Source organism: Nicotiana tabacum, chromosome 11 (genome assembly GCF_000715075.1).
Source record: "Nicotiana tabacum cultivar K326 chromosome 11, ASM71507v2, whole genome shotgun sequence".
NCBI lineage: Eukaryota > Viridiplantae > Streptophyta > Magnoliopsida > Solanales > Solanaceae > Nicotiana > Nicotiana tabacum.
In genome coordinates, this window is record NC_134090.1 from 171,437,483 (window position 1) to 171,458,893 (window position 21,411).

General features: G+C 34.5%; 3 protein-coding genes across 3 annotated transcripts; 1 reads left to right on the forward strand and 2 right to left on the reverse strand.

Moving 5' to 3' along the window:
- Nucleotides 1-1,091: 1,091 nt before the first annotated feature.
- Nucleotides 1,092-2,666, forward strand: LOC107796441 (putative acetyltransferase At3g50280). Its single transcript, XM_075225954.1, has one exon. It carries the CDS (start codon nt 1,248-1,250, stop codon nt 2,664-2,666), a length of 1,419 nt encoding a protein of 472 aa, XP_075082055.1. The 5' UTR covers nt 1,092-1,247.
- A 2,543-nt stretch (nt 2,667-5,209) lies between these two features.
- On the reverse strand, nt 5,210-6,826 carry LOC142166592 (putative acetyltransferase At3g50280). Its single transcript, XM_075225955.1, has one exon. The coding sequence runs from the start codon at nt 6,742-6,744 to the stop codon at nt 5,317-5,319; it is 1,428 nt and encodes a 475-aa protein (XP_075082056.1). The 5' UTR covers nt 6,745-6,826; the 3' UTR covers nt 5,210-5,316.
- A 1,981-nt stretch (nt 6,827-8,807) lies between these two features.
- On the reverse strand, nt 8,808-15,016 carry LOC107796445 (eukaryotic translation initiation factor 3 subunit F). Its single transcript, XM_016619219.2, has 6 exons — nt 14,686-15,016; nt 12,810-12,889; nt 10,329-10,558; nt 9,855-9,976; nt 9,658-9,771; nt 8,808-9,272 (listed from the first exon to the last, which is right to left on the reverse strand). Exons 1-6 carry the CDS (start codon nt 14,905-14,907, stop codon nt 9,183-9,185), a joined length of 858 nt encoding a protein of 285 aa, XP_016474705.1. The 5' UTR covers nt 14,908-15,016; the 3' UTR covers nt 8,808-9,182.
- Nucleotides 15,017-21,411: the final 6,395 nt, after the last annotated feature.

Here is a 21,411-nt window from a genome sequence, read left to right on the forward strand (position 1 = left end):
CCATTCCTTTTAATTCCTCTGATTAACAGTACTAATAGCTCAACTAATCAAAGAACCTAAGAAAAAGCGTGACTTCATTAGCTCTTCATGTTTGCTCTTGAACTGTCATTCACGTGGATGCTGGAAACAGTCCAAGTACTTTGTCAACTTAATTTGTTGTTAATTAATGAAGAGACTAATCATCAAGTCAGCCTACAAAATCAACCTCTAATTAAGTTATTTCATCCCGTCTACTTTAATTGATTTTTAAGTTGTTTTCACACATATTAAAGAATTTATATTTTAGTATTAATTAATGATAAAATTGACCATATTAACTTTAATTTGCTTATTGTAAATATAACAAATACTCCTAGTCTCATTATTCCAAGAGTAATTTTAAAAAGAAAAAGTTAATTTTTTTTTATATTTGAAAAAATCAAATATTGTAACTCACAAAAATATCAAAAAATCAATTAAAATGGATCGAATGGAGTATATAGTTTATCAACATAAATACATAGTAGTAGTAGTTTAATGAAAATGTGCTGCCATATACTATTGTGCTGTTTGTACATCAAATGTTCCTTGGATTAAAATAATAGCATACGCCGACGAATCTAAAATGCCGGCTTTGAGGATCGATCATCGGCACATTAATGAACCGACCTTTTACAGTGAATAATCTAAAACACAAGCGAAGCTCAAATACTCAAATATACTTTAATTACTAGTGGAATTAATTAATCCATTAATTACCAATATATGATTTGTGTGACAATTCAATTATCAATATTAACGTCTTGTTGTTTATAGTTGGTCACGTGCCAGCCAGTCATCATATGATTAAACCAGCAGTCCCCAATCAAATAATCAAAATGAATTCTGGGTCAACTCCCCAAAATATCAAATTTGCAAAGAGAGTCGGACCATAAGGGTTTATCGTACGCAAATTTATCCGATGCAAATGACTATTTCTCTGGCTCGAATGCGTGAGGCCACATGGCAGTAATGCTCCCTTCCGAGCAAAGCCAGAGAAAATCTCGTGGAAATTAAAGAAGACAGCCAACAAAAATCAAATCAAGAATCTCCATCTCATCAAATTCATGAACACAATCTCATAATATTTCAGTCCCAAAACCTATATAAAGCCCCTCTTACTACTACTACTCTCACTTCATCCTCAGCTCTCACATCATTCCTTATTCCAAGTGAAGCTGCAGCTGAGTACAAAGCCGCCATTAAAACTTAGCTACTGCTAATTAACAATGCCTTGCTCCGCCATGTCAAAGGCTTCTGGAGCTGTAACTTTGGTCAACAAATGCACCATTTTTCCCTCTCAAAAATCATCTTTTCCTAACCTCAAACTCTCTGTTTCTGACCTGCCTATGCTCTCTGTTCACTATATTCAAAAAGGTTGTCTCTTTACTCGTCCTTCTTTTTCCATCACTCACCTCATTTCCCTTCTCAAGCTCAGTCTTTCTCAAACACTCACTCACTTCCCTCCTTTGGCTGGTCGTCTATTGACCGACCAAGATGGTTACGCCTACATTTCTTGTAACGATGCTGGTGTTGATTTTGTACACGCTATTGCCACTGACATTTTCATTCGCGACGTTACTGGCTTTCTTGATGTTCCTGATCATGTTAAAGAGTTCTTCCCTTTTGATCGTACAGTGAGTTATCAAGGTCATTTTAGGCCTCTTCTTGCTGTTCAAGTGACCGAATTAGCTGACGGCGTCTTCATTGGCTGCGCCGTCAACCACTCCGTCACTGACGGCACCTCATTTTGGAACTTTTTAAATACCCTTGCTGAGGATAGTAGAGGTGTGAAAAGGATTACGAAGCAGCCGAATTTCAACCGTAATTCAATTTTGATCTCAAATGCCGTACTAAAACTCCCAGCTAATGGACCCACAGTCACCTTTGACGCTGACGCCCCATTGAGGGAGAGGATATTCAGTTTCAGCAGGGAATCAATTCAAAGACTCAAATCAAAGACGAACAATCAGAAATCGAATTTCGACGAAGAAATTAACATTGTTGAATTAATGGCCAAACAGAGCAACGATCCCTTGATACAATGTTCGCGGACAGAAAAGGCGGCTGTAATCTCAACGGCTGAGATTTCATCATTTCAATCGCTTTGCGCATTGCTATGGCGAGCAGTGACACGTGCGAGAAAATTCCCAGCTTCCAAAATGACGACATTTCGAATGGCTGTAAACTGCCGTCACCGTCTCCAGCCGAAACTTGATCCGTTATATTTCGGCAACGCAATTCAGAGCATTCCAACATACACATCAGCTGGAGACGTTTTATCACACGATTTGCGTTGGTGTGCGGAACAATTGAACAAGAATGTGAAGGCACACGATAATGTTATGGTAAGGAAGTATGTAGAGGATTGGGAGAAGGATCCACGGTGTTTTCCGCTAGGGAATTTCGACGGAGCTATGCTAACAATGGGGAGTTCGCCGAGATTTCCAATGTATGACAATGATTTCGGGTGGGGCAGACCCGTTGCTATTCGGAGCGGGCGGGCGAACAAGTTTGACGGGAAGATATCGGCGTTTCCGGGGAGAGAAGGAGGAGGAAGCGTTGATTTAGAGGTGGTTTTGTCACCGGAAACAATGAACGGGCTAGAGTTGAACACAAAGTACATGCAATACATTTCTGGGTATTGACTGTTGTAATTCTTACGTGAATTGGGACGGTTAAATGGGGAGCTTTGTATTGGGTTTGGGGAGGGGGTATTTTGAAGGTGGTGGTAAATGTGTGGTGAATTATGGAGGATACGGAAATGTGGGGTGAGGGAAGAATGACTCAAATGAGTGTAACATATTAGCTTTTTCTTGTGTTTTCTTCTCTGTTTGGGTTGTTTGATTAATTTTAATTGTATTTAATATGTTTCTTAATCTAAAAGAAATTGTCAACCTTTATAATAATTGCTTTAATTCATCTCTTTTTGTATAGGAAAGCACGTGGATCGTGGTGAAAGTAATTGTCTCTCCGTTTCAGTATATGAAATTATTTGACGGATGCAGTTTAAAAATAAAAGAAAAACTTGAAAATATGGCCTAAACAAAATTGTAGTTATAAATCATCGCATTAAGGAGTTGTTTGGTACAAAGGATAATGATAATAATCTCGGGATAGAATTTGAGATTGTATTTAGCCCATACTTGATTTATAAGTATATTAGTTAATCCCAGAATAAGTTTTACCGCAAAATGATGAAATTAGTTATCTCATATAGAAGGTAGGATAAGTAATTCCACGAGATATCTTATCCTTGTTTATCTCATCGTTGCACCAAACAAAAGGTAAAATACAAAGTTTTAAAATTAACTTGTTATTAAATATAAAATAGAATAGTATTAGTGTTTTTGGCCCGACTAAACAAGAAAATGAATATCACGTAATTTGGGACAGAGTATGTAATTAGCTAAGTACTTACAGAGTGGATATTACATATATGTCCATGTGATCCTTGATTAAAATTTTATTTAGAGTTGGTACTAGGGGTACTCAAACTCAGTCAGAAAACAGCAACGATTCGAAAAGTCAAATCAAACCGATTAAAAATAAGTTTGATTTGATATTGAGTAAAAAAATTCGAACCAACCAAATATATAAATATATAATTTGATTTGGTTTGGTAGGACGCTGCTTCTACTGGCAACTATTAGGACGCTTTTCATAGTGGCGACTAGTCGCCACAAATACTATTATACTTTCTGTGACAACTCTCGCCAGAATAGCCTGTGTTTTCGTGGCGACCAATGCGCCACTAATACTAATTGTTTTGGCGTCACAATAGTTTTTGTTGCAAATTTTTAGTCGCCACTAAAACCAGCTTTTTCAACAACTAAATTCTACATAGATTTCCAAGGGCAACCTAATTTTCCAAAATTAATATGGATGTAATATTTCTATCAACTTCCTGCTAATATTAAAAGCATCTGATATTATTTAACAAATATAAAAATATTTCCCATCTGAATATTATAGATACTTTCAATCGAAAAAACTAATGGGATTCGACCTCTACTATATAATACTCTATCTGTTTCAATTTATGTGAACCTATTTCCTTTTTAGTCCGTACAAAAAAGAATGACCTCTTTCCCTATTTGGAAACAATTTACCTTTATGCAATGATTTATAGTCACATAAAATATATGTGCCTCATTTTACACCACAAGTTTTTCATTTTTTCTTAAACTCCGTATCTAATTAAATAGTTCACATAAATTAAAACGGAGGGAGTATATATTTCACCCCAAAAAGAAACACTAGTATCCAAGTTTTTTGTTACATTAATCTTTCATTGACTAATAAAGAGGTTAAGAGACTAATAGCCTGTTTGGTCAAGCCGCAAAAATCGGCTTATTTTGAGAAGTGTTTTTTCTCAAAAGTACTTTTGGTGAGAAGCAGTGTGTTTGACTAATTAATTTGAAAAGCATTAGCGAAATTAGTGTTTGACAACTTTTAAAAATTACTTTTGAGTGTATTTTTCTCAACAAAAAAAATCAAAAAAGTAGTTTTGAAGATAAGCTACTTTTTCTACTTCTTCAAAGCTGCTTGTGTTTCTCTTCAAAAATACTTTTTTTCTTTCAAAAGTTTGGCGAAACACCTTAATTTTTAGAAAAAAATACTTTCGACTTAAAGAAAATGTACGTTTGGCCCCAAAAAAGCTTAGCCGATCAGGCTATAAACATCAACATTGACCTACTTAGCCAAATTAATATATAGTAATTAATAATGACAGTGTTTGGTTTATATCAAATGTTGACTGGATTAAAATAATAGCATACGCCGACAAATCGAAAAGGACGGCTGAAGATCACCATAGGGTTTAGCGGGCGTGTGGACATAAAAATTGTAAAATTTCAAAATATGGTGAAATTTTTTTTAAGTGAAAATAGTATTTAAAATTTTAAATTTTATTTGGATATAAATATAATTTTAGATTGTTTTTAAAGTTTTGTAAGTGATTTGAATAAAAAATTTTAGTGGATAATTTATAACACAAGCTATGATCAAATCGTTTTTATTAAAATTTTAATTAATTAATTAGTGTAAAAAGTGTGTCTAGCGACTGGTTGACTAGGAATTTTCTATTTTATATTTTAGCATAGCAGATTAGCAGTTATACAGAAGTGAGCTAAAATAAAAATAAAACAAAGAAGAAAACATATTGAATCAATTTTTTTTTTGGATGATATTCTTTTTTATTACGTACCCCTTTTAGCAAACCCACAAATTAGTTTATGAAACAAATTAAACAACAATTAATAATGAATACAAAGCTCACAATTTAGGTTATCCAATTTAATACCCAGAAACATATTGCATGAACTCAGTATCCAACTCAAGGCCGTCCATTGTTTCCGGTGACAAAACCACCTCTAAATCAACGCTTCCTCCTCCTCCTCCTCCTCTCCCCGGAAACGCTGATATCTTCCCGTCAAACTTGTTAGCCCGCCCGCTTCGAATAGCAACGGGTCTGCCCCACCCGAAATCATTGTCGTACATTGGAAATCTCGGCGAACTCCCCATTGTTAGCATAGCTCCGTCGAAATTCCCTAGCGGAAAACACCGTGGATCCTTCTCCCAATCCTCTACATACTTCCGTACCATAGCATTATCGTGCGCCTTCACGTTGTTGTTCAATTGTTCTGCGCACCAACGCAGATCGTGTGATAAAACGTCTCCAGCTGACGTGTATGTTGGAATGCTCTGAATTGCGTTGCCGAAATATAACGGATCGAGTTTCGGTTGGAGACGGTGACGACAGTTTACAGCCATTCGAAACGTCGTCATTTTGGAAGCTGGGAATTTTCTCGCACGTGTCACTGCTCGCCATAGCAATGCGCAAAGCGATTGAAATGATGAAATCTCAGCCGTTGAGATTACAGCCGCCTTTTCTGTCCGCGAACATTGTATCAAGGGATCGTTGCTCTGTTTGGCCATTAATTCAACAATGTTAATTTCTTCGTCGAAATTCGATTTCTGATTGTTCGTCTTTGATTTGAGTCTTTGAATTGATTCCCTGCTGAAACTGAATATCCTCTCCCTCAATGGGGCGTCAGCGTCAAAGGTGACTGTGGGTCCATTAGCTGGGAGTTTTAGTACGGCATTTGAGATCAAAATTGAATTACGGTTGAAATTCGGCTGCTTCGTAATCCTTTTCACACCTCTACTATCCTCAGCAAGGGTATTTAAAAAGTTCCAAAATGAGGTGCCGTCAGTGACGGAGTGGTTGACGGCGCAGCCAATGAAGACGCCGTCAGCTAATTCGGTCACTTGAACAGCAAGAAGAGGCCTAAAATGACCTTGATAACTCACTGTACGATCAAAAGGGAAGAACTCTTTAACATGATCAAGAACATCAATTGAGCCAATAACATCGCGAATGAAAATATCAGTAGCAGTGGCGTGTTCAAAATCAACACCAGCATCGTTGCAAGAAATGTAGACGTAACCATCTTGGTCAGTCAATAGACGACCGGCCAAAGGAGGGAAGTGAGTGAGTGTTTGAGAAAGACTGAGCTTGAGAAGCGAAATGAGGTGAGCGATGGAAAAAGGAGGACGAGTAAAGAGACAACCTTTTTGAATATAGTGAACAGAGAGCATAGGCAGGTCAGAAACAGAGAGTTTGAGGTCAGGAATAGATGATTTTTGAGAGGGAAAAATGGTACATTTCTTGATCAAAGTTACAGCTCCAGAAGCTGCTGTTAACATTGTGGAACAAGGCATTGTTAATTAATTTGCAGTTTGAGTTGGATTAAGGAGTGATGTGTGAAGGCTGAGGATGAAGTGAGAATAAGAAGAAGGGGTTTATATAGGGAGTGAATGGGGACTTGGATTCATGCATTTGAGGTGGCAGTTGCTGTATTGATATGTGTTGGCAAGTTTGAAACATGGGAGAGTTGACCTAAGCGTTCAATTTTTTTATTTTGATTATGATTTGGGGGACTGCTATTTCAAAGATATGACTGGCTGGCACGTGTCCAACAATTTCTTGACATAAACTTAAATTCTAAGATTGTCAACTTGTTGTTGGACCTCAAAATTAAACAATGAAAGTAACAAAAATAGAATGGAACAAGTATTATAATACTGATTCCTCCATCTCCGTTTACGTGAACTTATTTAGACGAGCACGAACTTTAAAAAAAGGAAAAAAATTATATGATCTTATAATATTGTTGCCTAAATTCATCAATTAAGTAAAAATAAAAATTTTAAAATCAATTTTTTTTTTTAGATATTTAAAGATATCTTTCTTTTCTAAACAAGCTAAAAAGAATATAGTGTTACCTCAAACATAGGAGAATATGTAATAAAAGCAACACTACATTTGCAGAGAGAACTATCATTAGTCTACTTAGCAATTATAACAATAACATAAACTATCGCACAAGTGAGATTTGGGAGAGGTAATATATACTTAAATCTCACTCCTGTTTTGGGAAGGGAAAGGAGTTGTTCCGAATAAACTTTTGACTCAAGAAAAATATAGTCACAACATAATTAAAAAAATATAATATAATAATAAAAAAGAAGCAGTAACACCAACATAACAATGATCTACTCAGCAACAAAAAAATTATTTGCATTGCTGTGAGAGATACAGAAAGAGTCAATGAGACAAATCCCTAATAATAATCCATAATTAAGCGCCGTCTTTTAGCGTTCTGTACGTGACCTGTCATTCTCCTTAGGATTAGAAAACTCAGTTTAGAATCTCCTCATTCCTAAAATACGTAACATTAATCAGAATACTTCTGCATATCCAAACTGTCCCCAATCCCATTTTTTAATTAATTAATCCCACTATTAATTTAATACTTGACCTTAGCTTCTAAATTAATTTGCTGACTGAAAAGTCAGCCTATTAATGTCAAGAATGATCCTTAAAACCGTCTTTTTGATTGGTCGGTGTATGCTATTATTTTAAACCAAATACATAATACAGTAGTATCTCATAATACTATATGATGTATTATTTAATGGTTTGACTATGTTTTACCACTTGAATCTATGCTGTCTTTTCATTAATTAGTAGCAACAAATTAAATTAGCAAAAATCTTAGACCTTACTGGCTTTCCAGCTTCCACGTGAACGACAGCTTACGAACAATTGTGAATAATTTAATTATTAAAAAGTCACAAATTATTGTTTGGACTATGCAATTAATCTAACTGTACTACTAAAGTTGAAGCAACAAACATATTGCCTTAGGATGTTAAAAATGCATAATTTTTAATGTACACTGAATGAGCTGAACTATGTACATTTCACTTAGTGAAGTTCCTTCATGTATTAGGACCCCTTTTCATCCTTCTCAGAAATTAAATAGAATTTCTGCAGAAAAAATGACACGAGCTTTAATATATCAAGGGTATATGTCACAGTAAATCGCCACTCATACTTCATTTTATGGGATTTCCTAAGCTAAAATAGAAAATTTGGAAGATTTATAGTAATAAAAGCATAGCATTCATGTTGTATTGTTACATACAATATGGTTTCTATAAGGATTAATTGATTATAAATCCGTATAACAAAATAAAGATATCAATAGGTAGATCCATGTTAAATCTCTAGTCGTTTTCCTTTGTTCCACATCTGATTTCTGTGTAATTCCAATATGCTTTCTTTTTATTTGTAAATTCTTCTGTAAGTTCCGCCTTTATCAAGAAAATCAAATTTGAAGCAATTAAGGTCAACGATAAGTAGGTGAATATGACAAATTTGTCACCTAATAAAGATAGTTTTTTTGTGCGAATTGTAAACTGAGCTAAATTTAAGAAAATTTTGCATATTAAACATACTATTTTATATTTGAAAAAGAAACTTTCGATCCTGCTCCCGTCAAAGCTACTGTCCATTTTCTGTGACTAACTATATTTCTAAAGATAAATACAGCAATCCAACAAACTGGAAGAAGTTATTTCTAGCTTAATTTCTTGAAAGACAGTTACAAAATGCTGGAAACTTACTGCATTCTAACGCGTATGTCAAGTATTCAGTATCTCGCACTACAAGTTGTCCGTCTAGTTCAAAGATCCCCCCCCCCCCCAAACCAAACATCTATAATGAGGATTGATCGCGTTGTGAAAAGTCAGACCAAACAGTCACCCGGACAAAAATCTGGCCTTGCATTACAAGAGCACGAAAGGATAATCAATCACAGGATCTGAGCAGCAGTGTTTAACTTTTCTGCAAAGCTGAGTTGAGTTCTCGTGAGGCTTGCCAAATACAACAAAAGCAATTGGTCCTACAAGTAAAGATTAAATCAGGGTAAGAAAACAGACCCAATATTAAGCTTCATTAAATATCATGATAACCAGCCGCAAGCATATTTTAGGACGCTACTAACAAAATTATTAGGTATGCATGCTATGGAGATCTCGCTTGTTTTCTTATTATCTTGTTGTCGTTACTGCGTTGCTACTGCTTTTTTTTTCACCTTTCCTTGAGCCAAGGGTCTATCCAAAACCGTCTCTCTACCCTCAAGGTAGGGGTAAGGTCTGCGTATACACTACCCTCCCTAGACCTCAACTTGTGAGATTATACTGGATTGTTTGTTGTTGCATGCCATGGAAATCACCAAAAAGGGGAAGGGAAGCAACGGCATAAACATACAAAGGGGAAAATGCTACCTGAAGACCATCATTCACAAGCTTATCAAAGGCTTGGGGTGAGAGTTTAGGAATGGCAGCCACAGTATCAGCTATAAATCTTCCGGTTCTGTTATCCTGGGGTAGACGTCCTTCCTACAAAGGCAAACCAATATGAGAACTTAAAGATGAAAAACACAGAAACTTACTAAATTCAATTATGGAAAAGTTCCTGTTACCACAACATCATCAACATATTTGTAGACATCATCAATAAGAGCAAGTAATCGCTGCATTGATGCTTCCATTCCTTCGAGATCATTCGGAAGTTTGTCTACGGTTGTTTTCTTGAGCTTATCAACTGCATCAAGGGGAAAAAGAATGTCCTAGTAAGAATTTTCATCGCGAATAGGAAATAAAGACTATTGCTCAAACCAAAAAGAATATATAACCAGACTCTACTTTACGACTTAAAATCATTAACATATGGCTACTATTGCACCATATCCTTAAGATAATTAGCTACTTGTTTACGTGAAAGTTACCAGACCAACTATTATTGTTGTTATGAGAATTACCACCAGCAGTTCACAATTACATATCGTCCAACCACACTTCCATCCAAGCTGACCAATGCACATGGACATAGCTAAGTCAATATGCAGTAAAATAGGGCCTATCCTATTTGGTATGGAAGGTAAGTAGAGACATACATCCAACCCTTTCAGCTTCAACCATGCGCAGGTCCAATGGAATTTCCTGAAATTGGGCAGCAAGTGGCTGATCTCCGAGAGACAAATGCACAGAGACAAAGCCTTTTATTGAAGCTTCACCATTTTGAAATCCAGTATCAACGGTCAGATGTATAGGATTAGAAGTTTCTCTAGAATAAAACTCTTGGATCAAAGCACTACCACCAGAGACTCCAAAACCAGTAGAAAACCTGGAAAATTCAAGACAAGTATTCACAATTGCGTCAGCTAGTAACCCATGTATTTGAATGTTGAATACTACACAAAATTGGAGGTCCATAAGTAACCAACCAAAATATAGAGTGGATGTAGTGGATGTTCAAGGAAAAAGAACCTGGAAAAGTCGAAAAGATGCCCCGTGTTTTATAATATATATAAAAGGAGGTACAAAGTATTGTATCTTGACAAATGCAGCCACTAGTTCATGGTTTCTACATGCAAAATATTACTCCCTCTGTCCCAATTTATGTGGTCGAGTTCGACTTTCGAGAGTCAACCGAGTTTTTTTTTACTATATTTTTTCATATGCCTTTTAGATATTTTGAGTTGCTAATTACGACTCGCATCAATATGATAATATGATCTAAATCTATACTATATTAAAAGCACGAAGGCACTTAGCGAAATATCGTTCGTCTTTTTTGCCCGTTTAAAAATAGAGTTCACACTAGACAAAATAGTCATTTAATTATCTTCCTAATATTTAGGAATTTTAATTCAACTAAAATTTTACTAATTAAATCTTTCCTTATTTAAACTATGTGAGAAATCCTAATGTTTTAGGACTTTATATTCCATTATGATTTTAGCTTATATAATAATTACGAAGCATGGACAATAAATATATGGTAAGTTTGAATTATCATAAAAAACTATTATCTCACTCATAGACGAGATTTCATAGGTAAACACTTACTTTTTACCAAGAATATTTTATAATCTTAACATTAATATATTCACAATCTCAAGGACAAAATCAAATACAACCCTCTACTTAACCGTAATAATATTTTTATTATCAATTTAGTAATAGGAAAAAAATTAATGTTTAACAATTATGATGCTATTTCATATTGGACAATCTTATAATTTAATTATTATTTTTAATATTTAGGACTGATTATTAAATTTTTCTTATTTGAAATATGTAGGAAGTCCTAAAATTTAGGACTTTAAAATGAATCAAGATTTTACCTTACTTAAATATTTTCCTTATTCCAACTATATAACATAATTATAACTTCGTCATATCACTTTTCCTAAAATTTGATGCCTTAAATTAACTAAAATTTATTTTATTAAAATTTTCATTATTTACAAAAGCTATAAATTCCACACAAAGTTAGAAAAAGCAACAAGTTCGTGCCAGTTTCAATACAAAGTACTCTTATAAAGGTGTACTTGTTTAAATATAGTACTTATTATTATTTAAATATTAAGTAATAATACATGAAGCAATCCGCCAGTTTCTCAATCAAAATATTATTGATATGAAGAAATCTCATCACATTGATATGTAGCTTTAGTTTTGATAATTATAAAAGTACCCTTATTTGTCAATTTCTTCCAAAACAATGAACTTAAAATATTCAAGCATATATACTTGATAGTACAAAAAACAATCAATTTACCTTTTTTTTACTGCATACATATTAGAAAAATACTTATTAGAAGGTAAATGTAAAACATATTATCAACATTAATATTATTTTAGTGATCACAAAGTATGTGGCTATACGACTGATTAGCCCCACTCGATAAGAAAAATTGCTATACCGAAAAATCATTATGAAGTTGAAGGCTATTAAAATCACCTCGTATCGTCTCGACTAAAAAGCAAGCTGAATGTAATCAAATTAAACAACCAAAAAAAATTATTTACATATAGGAGATTCGTTTTAAGTTTTTATGGGAGTCATGTAGCGTTCATTATTCTTATTAATCAAGACTGGGAGCCATCAAATTCTTTGGCTTCAGAATTGAATCGAGACAGTGAAAATAAAAGGGGTATAACGCAAACAAATCTTTTAAATATTCTATTAATTATATTGTTATTAAAAAGTTTATTCTCATTAATATTGATACACGCGCAACACGCGTACACTAATACTAGTTTTGTTTAAACAAACTTGAAGATTCTATGTCCGAATTTAAGGTCAAAATTGAGAAATTTGACTCTCAAAATCCGAGCTACGCCACATAATTTGGGACAGAGGGAGTAGTAGATGGTACTACTAAGCTATGAAGGCTCAAATCAGTTTATACTATTAAGGAAACATTTGATACAAAAGAATGCTGTCAGTTAAATCAAATGATCTCTCTATTTCATACTTTTCATTCTCTTACAATGTCATCCACCTATTTAACATCTCCCAAGCACTCTATACAGCAAAATGCATTACCCGCCATAACATAAGAAGGCATAAGCATATGGAGAATTACCATCCAACAATCACTTCCTTTGGATTCACCTTCTGATGAGATGACAACATGTTATGATGGTAATCAATATCCAGTGCAACCTTTAAAAGAACGTATGCCAAAAATTTCAGCGAAAGCAATAAAATAAAAACACATTTACAACAAAGGTCTATCACAAATCGGGATATCTTTCAAGAATCATGGAGTTAAGAATACCATCACGAGAGAAGAAACAACAACAACAACGACCCAGTAAAATCCCACTAAGTGGGATCTGGGGAGGGTAGTGTGTACGCAGACCTTACCCCTACCCCGATAGGGCAGAGGTTGTTTCTGATAGACCATTGGCTCAGGAAGATGGAAATAAAACAAGAAAACAAGAAAAGACAATTCATCAGTAACGTCAACATAACCATAGAAATAATGACAGCATCCTAAAAACCATAAAATAGATGACATGCAATAACAATAACCTGCAACTAAGGTCCAGAGCTATGGAAAACAGTAAGGTTAGAGTGAACTCTACATTAACCACAAGCCGTCTAGGACCAACCTACTCAAACTCGCTTCACCCCCGGAATGGAGAAGGAGAAGCTCGACAACCACTCTATCATACAACCCTAATGCTCGACCTCCAGACCTTCCTATCAAGGGCCATGTCCTCGGAAATCTGCAATCGTGCTATGTCATGCCTGATCACCTCTCCCCAATACTTCTTAGGCCGTCCTCTACCTCTTCTCATACCCCCTAAAGCCAGCAGCTCACACCTCTTCACCGAAGCATCCAGGCTTCTCCTCCGCACGTGCCCGAACCATCTGAGTCTCGCTTCCCGCATCTTGTCATCCACAGAGCCCACACCCACCTTCTCCCGAATATCTTCATTCCTAATCTTATCTATCCTAGTGTGCCCGCACATCTACCTGAATATCCTCATCTCAGCTACCTTCATCTTCTGAATATGAGAGTTCTTAACTGGCCAGCACTCAGCCTCATACAACATGGTCGATCTAACCACCGCCCTATAAAACTTACCTTTGAGTATCGGTGGCACTTTCTTGTCACATAAGACTCCAGATGCTAGCCTCCATTTCGTCCACCCCACTCCTATGCGGTGAGTGACGTCCTCGTCAATCTCTCCATCCCTTGAATAACTGACCCAAGGTACTTGAAACTACCTCTCTTGGGGATGACCTGTGATCCAAGCCTCACATCCATGCCTACTTCTCTCGACTCGGCGCTAAACTTGCACTCTAGGTACTCTGTCTTAGTCCTGCTCAATTTAAAACCCTTAGACTCGAGAGTCTGTCTCCAAACCTCCAACCTCTCATTAACACCATCCCGCGTCGAGAGAAGAAACATCAATTTGGCAAAATAAAATGGATTGGAAAAACAGCAAAACAGAGAATAGCCTCTCTTTTTATATGTTCTTCCTTTATTTGTTTGCCTTTGTGAGACAACAAAAATACTACTCCATTATCTATGTTGAAGTATGAGGTTCTGAAGCGACAAAATAAAATTCAAAGTCACACACACTACGTAACAAGTTCAATAAATTGGTACATAGCATAACTAGAATGTATCTATATTTATACAAAATGGATTCCTTTCTTATAGTATTTTCAGTGCATTTCCATGGTTCACACACATTTTATTACGTACAAACACAATGTGCACCCTAATCAACTATCATCTGTACATATTAACAATAAATTAGCAATTTAAGTAACATATAATGTTCTCTAAGTCCGAAGATTTACTCAAAATTGCTCAAAGAGACTTAAACCCTAAATTCAGCTCTTCTTAGACTATTTTGGGCCCAAAAAGGGTCTAACTTTAGCAAAACAAAATAGGAAAAATGACTAAATTTGACAGAATCAGTAATTATGAGAAGCAAAACCTGATCTTGAGACTCGCTGTGAGGAACGGCATAAGAATTGCGAATGTCAACAGTGCCGTCAGGCAATACAGAGCCGAGAAGAGTGCCAATGACCCGCTCGGCTTGGTCAGGTCGTCTTACGTAGCAATCGCAAATGTTGAAAATGACCAAAGGTTGAACCCTAGCTGATAAACTCGCTGAAGATGGTGAAAATTGCAACACAGTTTGATCGCTGGATGCCATTTTGTTTAGCTGTTCTTCGTATGTGAGTGAGCAAAAATTGAAGAAGTGGGCGAAATTGCTAGGGATTTGCTCGAGTCGAAACTCGAAAGTGAGAGGAGACTGAGTGGGCTTTGTTCTGTGCCATGGGCTTTTTTCTCTGAACTAAAAATCGGGCGATGTGCACAAACAGCCGTTTTTAGGACCCATATTTAATGAATAGCCAAATTTACAAAATTCTTAAAGTCTAGCCTATTCAGAACCAAACTCCAAACTACGGGGTTTGAAGCTTCAATCGCGGGTCTGAAGTTACCTAAGCCATTGATCTTTGGCTAGAAAAGTAAATACTTAGAGCTTGAGAAGCTTCTGGTCCAGTAGAGGGGCTTTAGCATCTATATCCGATTTTGGGGTCACAATTGAACTTATATCCACTTTGCAAAAAAAATTGTAAGTCTACACACTTTATAATCAACTTCAGACTTATCGGGTCTGAAGTTAAAAAAAAAATTAGCCTGAAGTGAAAAAATTGTATTTCATATGCACTTAAGGCCAAATAGGTCCGAAGTGCAAACAATGATTTTATGCACTTAAGGCCAAATAAAATCAGTGTTACTCAAGGAAGAAGAAGAAGAAGAAAAAGAAGAAGCTGGAGGAGGAGGAAAAGGCCTCAAGTTGCTTAAATAATGGGTACAAGTTAAAAATAATTTAAAAGTGAGTACATGTTAAATGGGGACGACTAAATATGGCGCCCGTGCAATTTTGGGGCATTTGCATCTATACCTGCTTTTTGGGTCACGTTTTAACTCGTGTCCGCTTTGCAAAAAAGAATTGCAAGCGTACCCACTTTTTCGCGTAACTTCAGTATACGGGGCTGAAGTAGCAAAGGCAATCACGCAAAACTTCAGCATTCTAGTAGACGGGCCTGAAGTAGCAAGTGTGTTGAACCAAGTGTGCTGAAGTTTTTGTTTGTAATTGCTGAACTTAAGCATAGTAGCTGAAGTTTTGTTCTCTATTTGCTGAAATTTTTGTTTGTAATTGCTGAACTTAAGCATAGTAGCTGAAGTTTTGTTCTCTATTTGCTAAAGTTTTTGTTTGTAACTGCACTAAATAAGTTGAAATTTTTTTGTTCTGGATTCTTTAGTTTTGTCATTAAGCTTTTTCAAAAGCTTCAGTAGAAGATGCTTAAGTTATTTAGTTCATTTATAAAAACTTCAGCACTATATAAGCTTAAGTTTTTTTGTCCTGGATAAGCTTTTTCAAAAACTTAAGCAGAAGATGCTGAAGTTATTTAGTTCATTTGTAAAAACTTCAACACTAAATAAGCTGAAGTTTTTTTTGTCCTGGATTCATTAGTTTTGTCATAAAGCTTTTTCAAAAACTTCACCAGAAGATGCTAAAGTTATTTAGTTCATTTGTAAAAATTTCAGCACTATATAAGCTGAAGTTTTTGAAAAAATCTTTCTAACATACTATATAAATAATCAGATTGCCAACAGTATCTAAATCATAAATTTCGGAAACAATAAACGTGAAAAGAACAGAATTATCGTGAAAAGAATCACTAAGTGTGGCCTTAAACTTCCCGTACGTGGAAATATTCACAAATTATTGTCTACTAACTTACGTAATTATTTATAATTTATTTTTAAATAATCTAATAAATATACTTATGGCAATCATCCCATGAACTGATGATTCATAGTAGCACCAACAACAGCAGAAGAAAGAAGAAAGAAGAAGAAGAAGAAGAAGAAGAAGAAGAAGAAGAGAAGGAGAAAGAGAGCTGAAATTGTTTAAAAAGTGGGTACAAGTTAAAACTTTTTTAAAAAATGGGTATAGGTTAAATGGAGGCGACCAAATAAGGCGCCCCGTGCAATTTTTACTCTAGTAGGTCTGTAAAAAAATTCAGATCTACTACTTCAAGTCTGAAAATTTAGCCCGTAGCATATTAACTTTGAGCCGAAACTTCTAAGGACTAAGGTAATAGGAACCCATACAGTTAAAGTCATAATAGACAAAGGCGAACTACTTTGACGGAGGGTTTGTGTATTTTTCTTTCTTAATAGAACGTTCACGCGCTATAATAATGCTTTACTATAATCTGAAACTAATTTTTCATATTATATTATAATATATATTTTCTATAATAGTATTGTTTATAATAATTAAAAAATATCACAACAAATAAAATTATTATAAAAAGGTTTAATTACAATAAGAAATCGAGCGAACCACACTCAAAGGTATTTGCACCTACAGATAAAAGAATGATCGATTAAAATAACTTTTATCGAAAAATTATAAGTTGTTATAAAATAAAGACGGTAAAGTAAAGACAAGTATAGAGAGAAACAGATATATTATTCGAATTCAAACTGATGTACATAATAAACTGAAATCTCTTCTATTTATAGAAGAACGGAAGTTGTTGTGTAAGCTGCTACTGTAAGCTGTTGTGTAAGCTGCTACTATAAGCTGCTACTATACCAGATATGGATAATCTTCTACTGAGAGTAATGTTTATCCATAACGAAATACTAAAAGGATAAGCTCATTGTACCAGGTATAGATAATCTTCTACTGGGGTAATGTTTATCAATAACGGAGTACTGAAAGAATAAGCTCATTGTACCCAGTATGGATAATCTTTTATCGAGGGTAATATTTATCCATAACGGAGTATCGAAAGGATAAGCTTATTATACCCAGTATGGATAATCTTCTACCGGGGGTAATATTTATCCATATCGGGTACCGAATTGATAAGCTTCTTTAGAAGGCTTATTTTCAATAGAGTACTAAATTGATAAACATATTTACGGCGGAGTCCCATATGGATAAGCTTCTTCGAGAAGCTTATTTACAACGGAGTACTAAATGAATATTCATAATATAATATATTTATAACATTCCCCCTTGGATGTTCGTTAAAAGATAATGTATCTCATTAAAACCTTATTAGGGAAAATATATGGGAAAAAAATCCTAGTGAAGGAAAAAGAGTACACATATTTAGTAATACACATTGCTAGGTGCCTCATTAAAAACCTTATAAGAAAAACCCTGTGGGAAAAAACTTTAGTAAGAAAAAAATAGTGCATCGCGTATTTTACTCCCCTTGATGAAAACCTTGTTTCAAATATTTGAGCCTCCGCATTCTAATCTTGTATCTGCAAAACCAATACGATATGCACCACCTATATATGCATAACAATTACATTGAGATAGAGTATTTTCAGGACCAAGGAGTTCATCGTCCTCTTCTAGAGGTCGGAACGGATTTTTATTCACTTCAAGTGATCGAACACCTATTGATATACTTAATGTGTGTGCTTTGTCCATGAAAAAGCGTTTAGGGCCCTTTATGTATAGACAAATTGATGGATAAAGATCTCGTCTGCTAAATATTCAATTTGCAGACCAAAGACAAATTTTTATTTTTCCAAGATCTTTCATCCCAAATTCTTTCTTAAGATATTCAATTGTCTTTTGAAGCTCTTCTGGAGTTCCAACAAATTTTATGTCATCAACATAAACATCAAGTATAACAAATTCTGATGACATTTTCTTTATAAAAATACATGGACAAATAACATCATTTATGTAATCTTCTTTCACCAAATATTTACTGATGCGATTATATATCACACACACACTAATTGCTTTAAACCGTACAAAGATCTTTATAATTTTATCGAGTACATTTCTTAAGACTTTTAATTATATGCTTCAAGTATTTTCAATCCTTCAAGGATCTTCATATAGATTTAATCAAATAAGTCATATAGGTTAAGACTTGTATCTAAATGGTATGACATCTTCAAGTGTCTGGACTGCTGGTCCGATCCTCACAATCTTTTACAATATTGTGCATTATATTGTATCAAATATATCGTCGACGATCATTTTGTGTCAGTTCCTAAGCGACATAACTTGTTGAGATCTCATCACTTTCTTTATTTTTAGGTACCTGAACTTCTTCGTGGGCTCTTCTAAAGCTTATTTCCTCCTTATTATGATCATTAGCTCCTACGATTTTTCAAGAATTGTTACCTTTGGAACCGATTGGTCTACCACGCTTCATGCATACAATAAAATTTATCCTTCAGGAACTTTAATTTTAATAGGAGCATTTGTAGCTGAAATATGATATTAAAGTTTGGATCAGCAAATGCTTTTGGCATTTGACTTGAATTATATTCTAAGTGAGGATCATATTAATGATAATTCGATTCATATAGCATATTTTTCCATCCCTCAAATGTTAGAAAAATTAATATATATCCCCAATGTTTTTTGGGAAACATATCTTTGTGTATTGTGGTAGAGAGATTAATCATATACCACACATCAAAAGATAGTAAAAATATTTGATTTCTGATCCTAAACCAATTGTGAGGGGAGGACTTTATCATATATTGTTGGTCTGATGCATACAAGTGTTGTTGTATGCAATTTAGAATATCTTAGACCAACACATGAAGCTTTGTTCTCATAAGCAATAGTTTAGCCATTAGTAGGAGGTATTCAATGCTAAAGCAGCTTGGATATAAACCAACGTTATCAAGATGAACTGTCTTGATTTCATAATCTAAAAGTTATGCTTTTAATTGAGAAAAGCAATCTCAAATGCTAAACTGCAGGTTGACAATAAACATACATGTAAACATCTTATATATGCATCTATAAGTGGTTCACATGACAGGTGAATGGGCCCATATTCACCTTTTATATATTTCAGAATCAGAAGTCTTAATCCCAACTTTAGTTGGTATAATCAATTTATTATGAGAACAAGCAACACAGGAGAATTCTTGAAGAATCTTCTAGTTCTTCAATATATGCTTATCTGAATTCTTAAATAGCTCATTCAAAAATGGCAAATGAAAACTTCAAGTTTATCATGGCATGTGCTATCTCTTAGTAGACTTCTGATTTACTATGCCATAAACTTTTGCATTAGTAAACTTCTGGTTTACCGTGACTGCTTTTGCATTAGTAAACTTCTGATTTACTATGATACATAATATAATATAAATTGAAGAATAAGGCGGATAACTTCTCACATACATATTATTTTATCCCCTATGATTGTGGAAACATGAAAATTTTCAATCTTCCAGTCATTTGTAGTCTCAATATGATAGTCATTTGTATTAGTAAACTTCAGGTTTAATACAACATATGTTTTGACCATAATCATATAATATGAATGACATATTTGTATATAAGATCTTCGAGAGCCTTCATTTATTATCCACAATCTAAAATTTATCGGACACCACTAGTGTCATGTATCTTCTAGGCAAACAGTTAGCTCTTTAGGAGTTGTTGATACATTTTGTACTATCAAATATTGCTCATACACTTATGGTATTATGAGAGAAAATCACAATCAAATAAACAATGTAAAACAATTGTTTAAGCACAAGAAAACTCTTCTTCATAATATTTTCCTACTTCATGAGGCAATTTCAATTGTGTTACTTCTTGAGAAGCAAATTCAAAATACGAAATATTGAGTATATATTCTCTTAATTATATTACCTCTTCTGGAGGTGAATTGTAATATATTCACATCAAGAGCACATTCATATTTACCAGATTTATTAATATTGTCACATTCACTTTAGGGAATGAATTAATATTATCAAAAGTTTTCATCATTCAGGAAATCGAACATAATTATCTGAATGCGCATTAATCACATCAAATTGTGATGCCTCAACCTCTTTTAAAATATTTACTACTTCAGGAGAAAATCGAGGCGTGCATTTAATATAGAGAATATTTATGTAGCTTATCTTCAATTATAACCATAGAAAGCCTAAATTATCACTTCTGGTGATCATAAGCATATACCACTTCTGGCGGTTAACAAAATTTAATTACAATGAGATATACGAAATATAACCACTTCTAGTGGTTATATATTTCTTGCAAACTCTGCTAGAGTTTAAGTTGATCTAATAATGTTATCCATATTCTTCAAAATGACATAAATAAGATATACTATAGTAAACATCATTATCAAATCATAATTTTTCTTTATGTACAACAATTACATAACCATACCATGATTAAAATTTCTTCCCCGACCACGGTCATGACCATGACTGGGGCCACGACCTCTTCCACGTCTAGCTTGGTGGAAGTTCGTCTCATTCACTTCAGGGAATAGACAAGAACCAGTAGGTCGGCTTTCATGGTTTTTCATTAATAGCCCATTATGTGCTCGGCTATAAGAAGATGTGAGATAAGTTCATAATACCTTTTAAATCTCATCTCTCGATATTGCTGCTGCAAGAGCATATTCGAGGCATGAAAAGTGGTGAAAGTTTTCTCCAACATATCATGATCAATAATATTATCACCACTTAATTTCAATTGGGAAATAATTCTGAACATAGCAGAATTATATTCACTTATAGATTTAAAATCTTGTAGGCTTAGATGAGTCCAATCATAACGTGTCTGTGGAAGAACGACCATCTTCAGGTGGTCATATCTATCTTTCAAATTATTCAT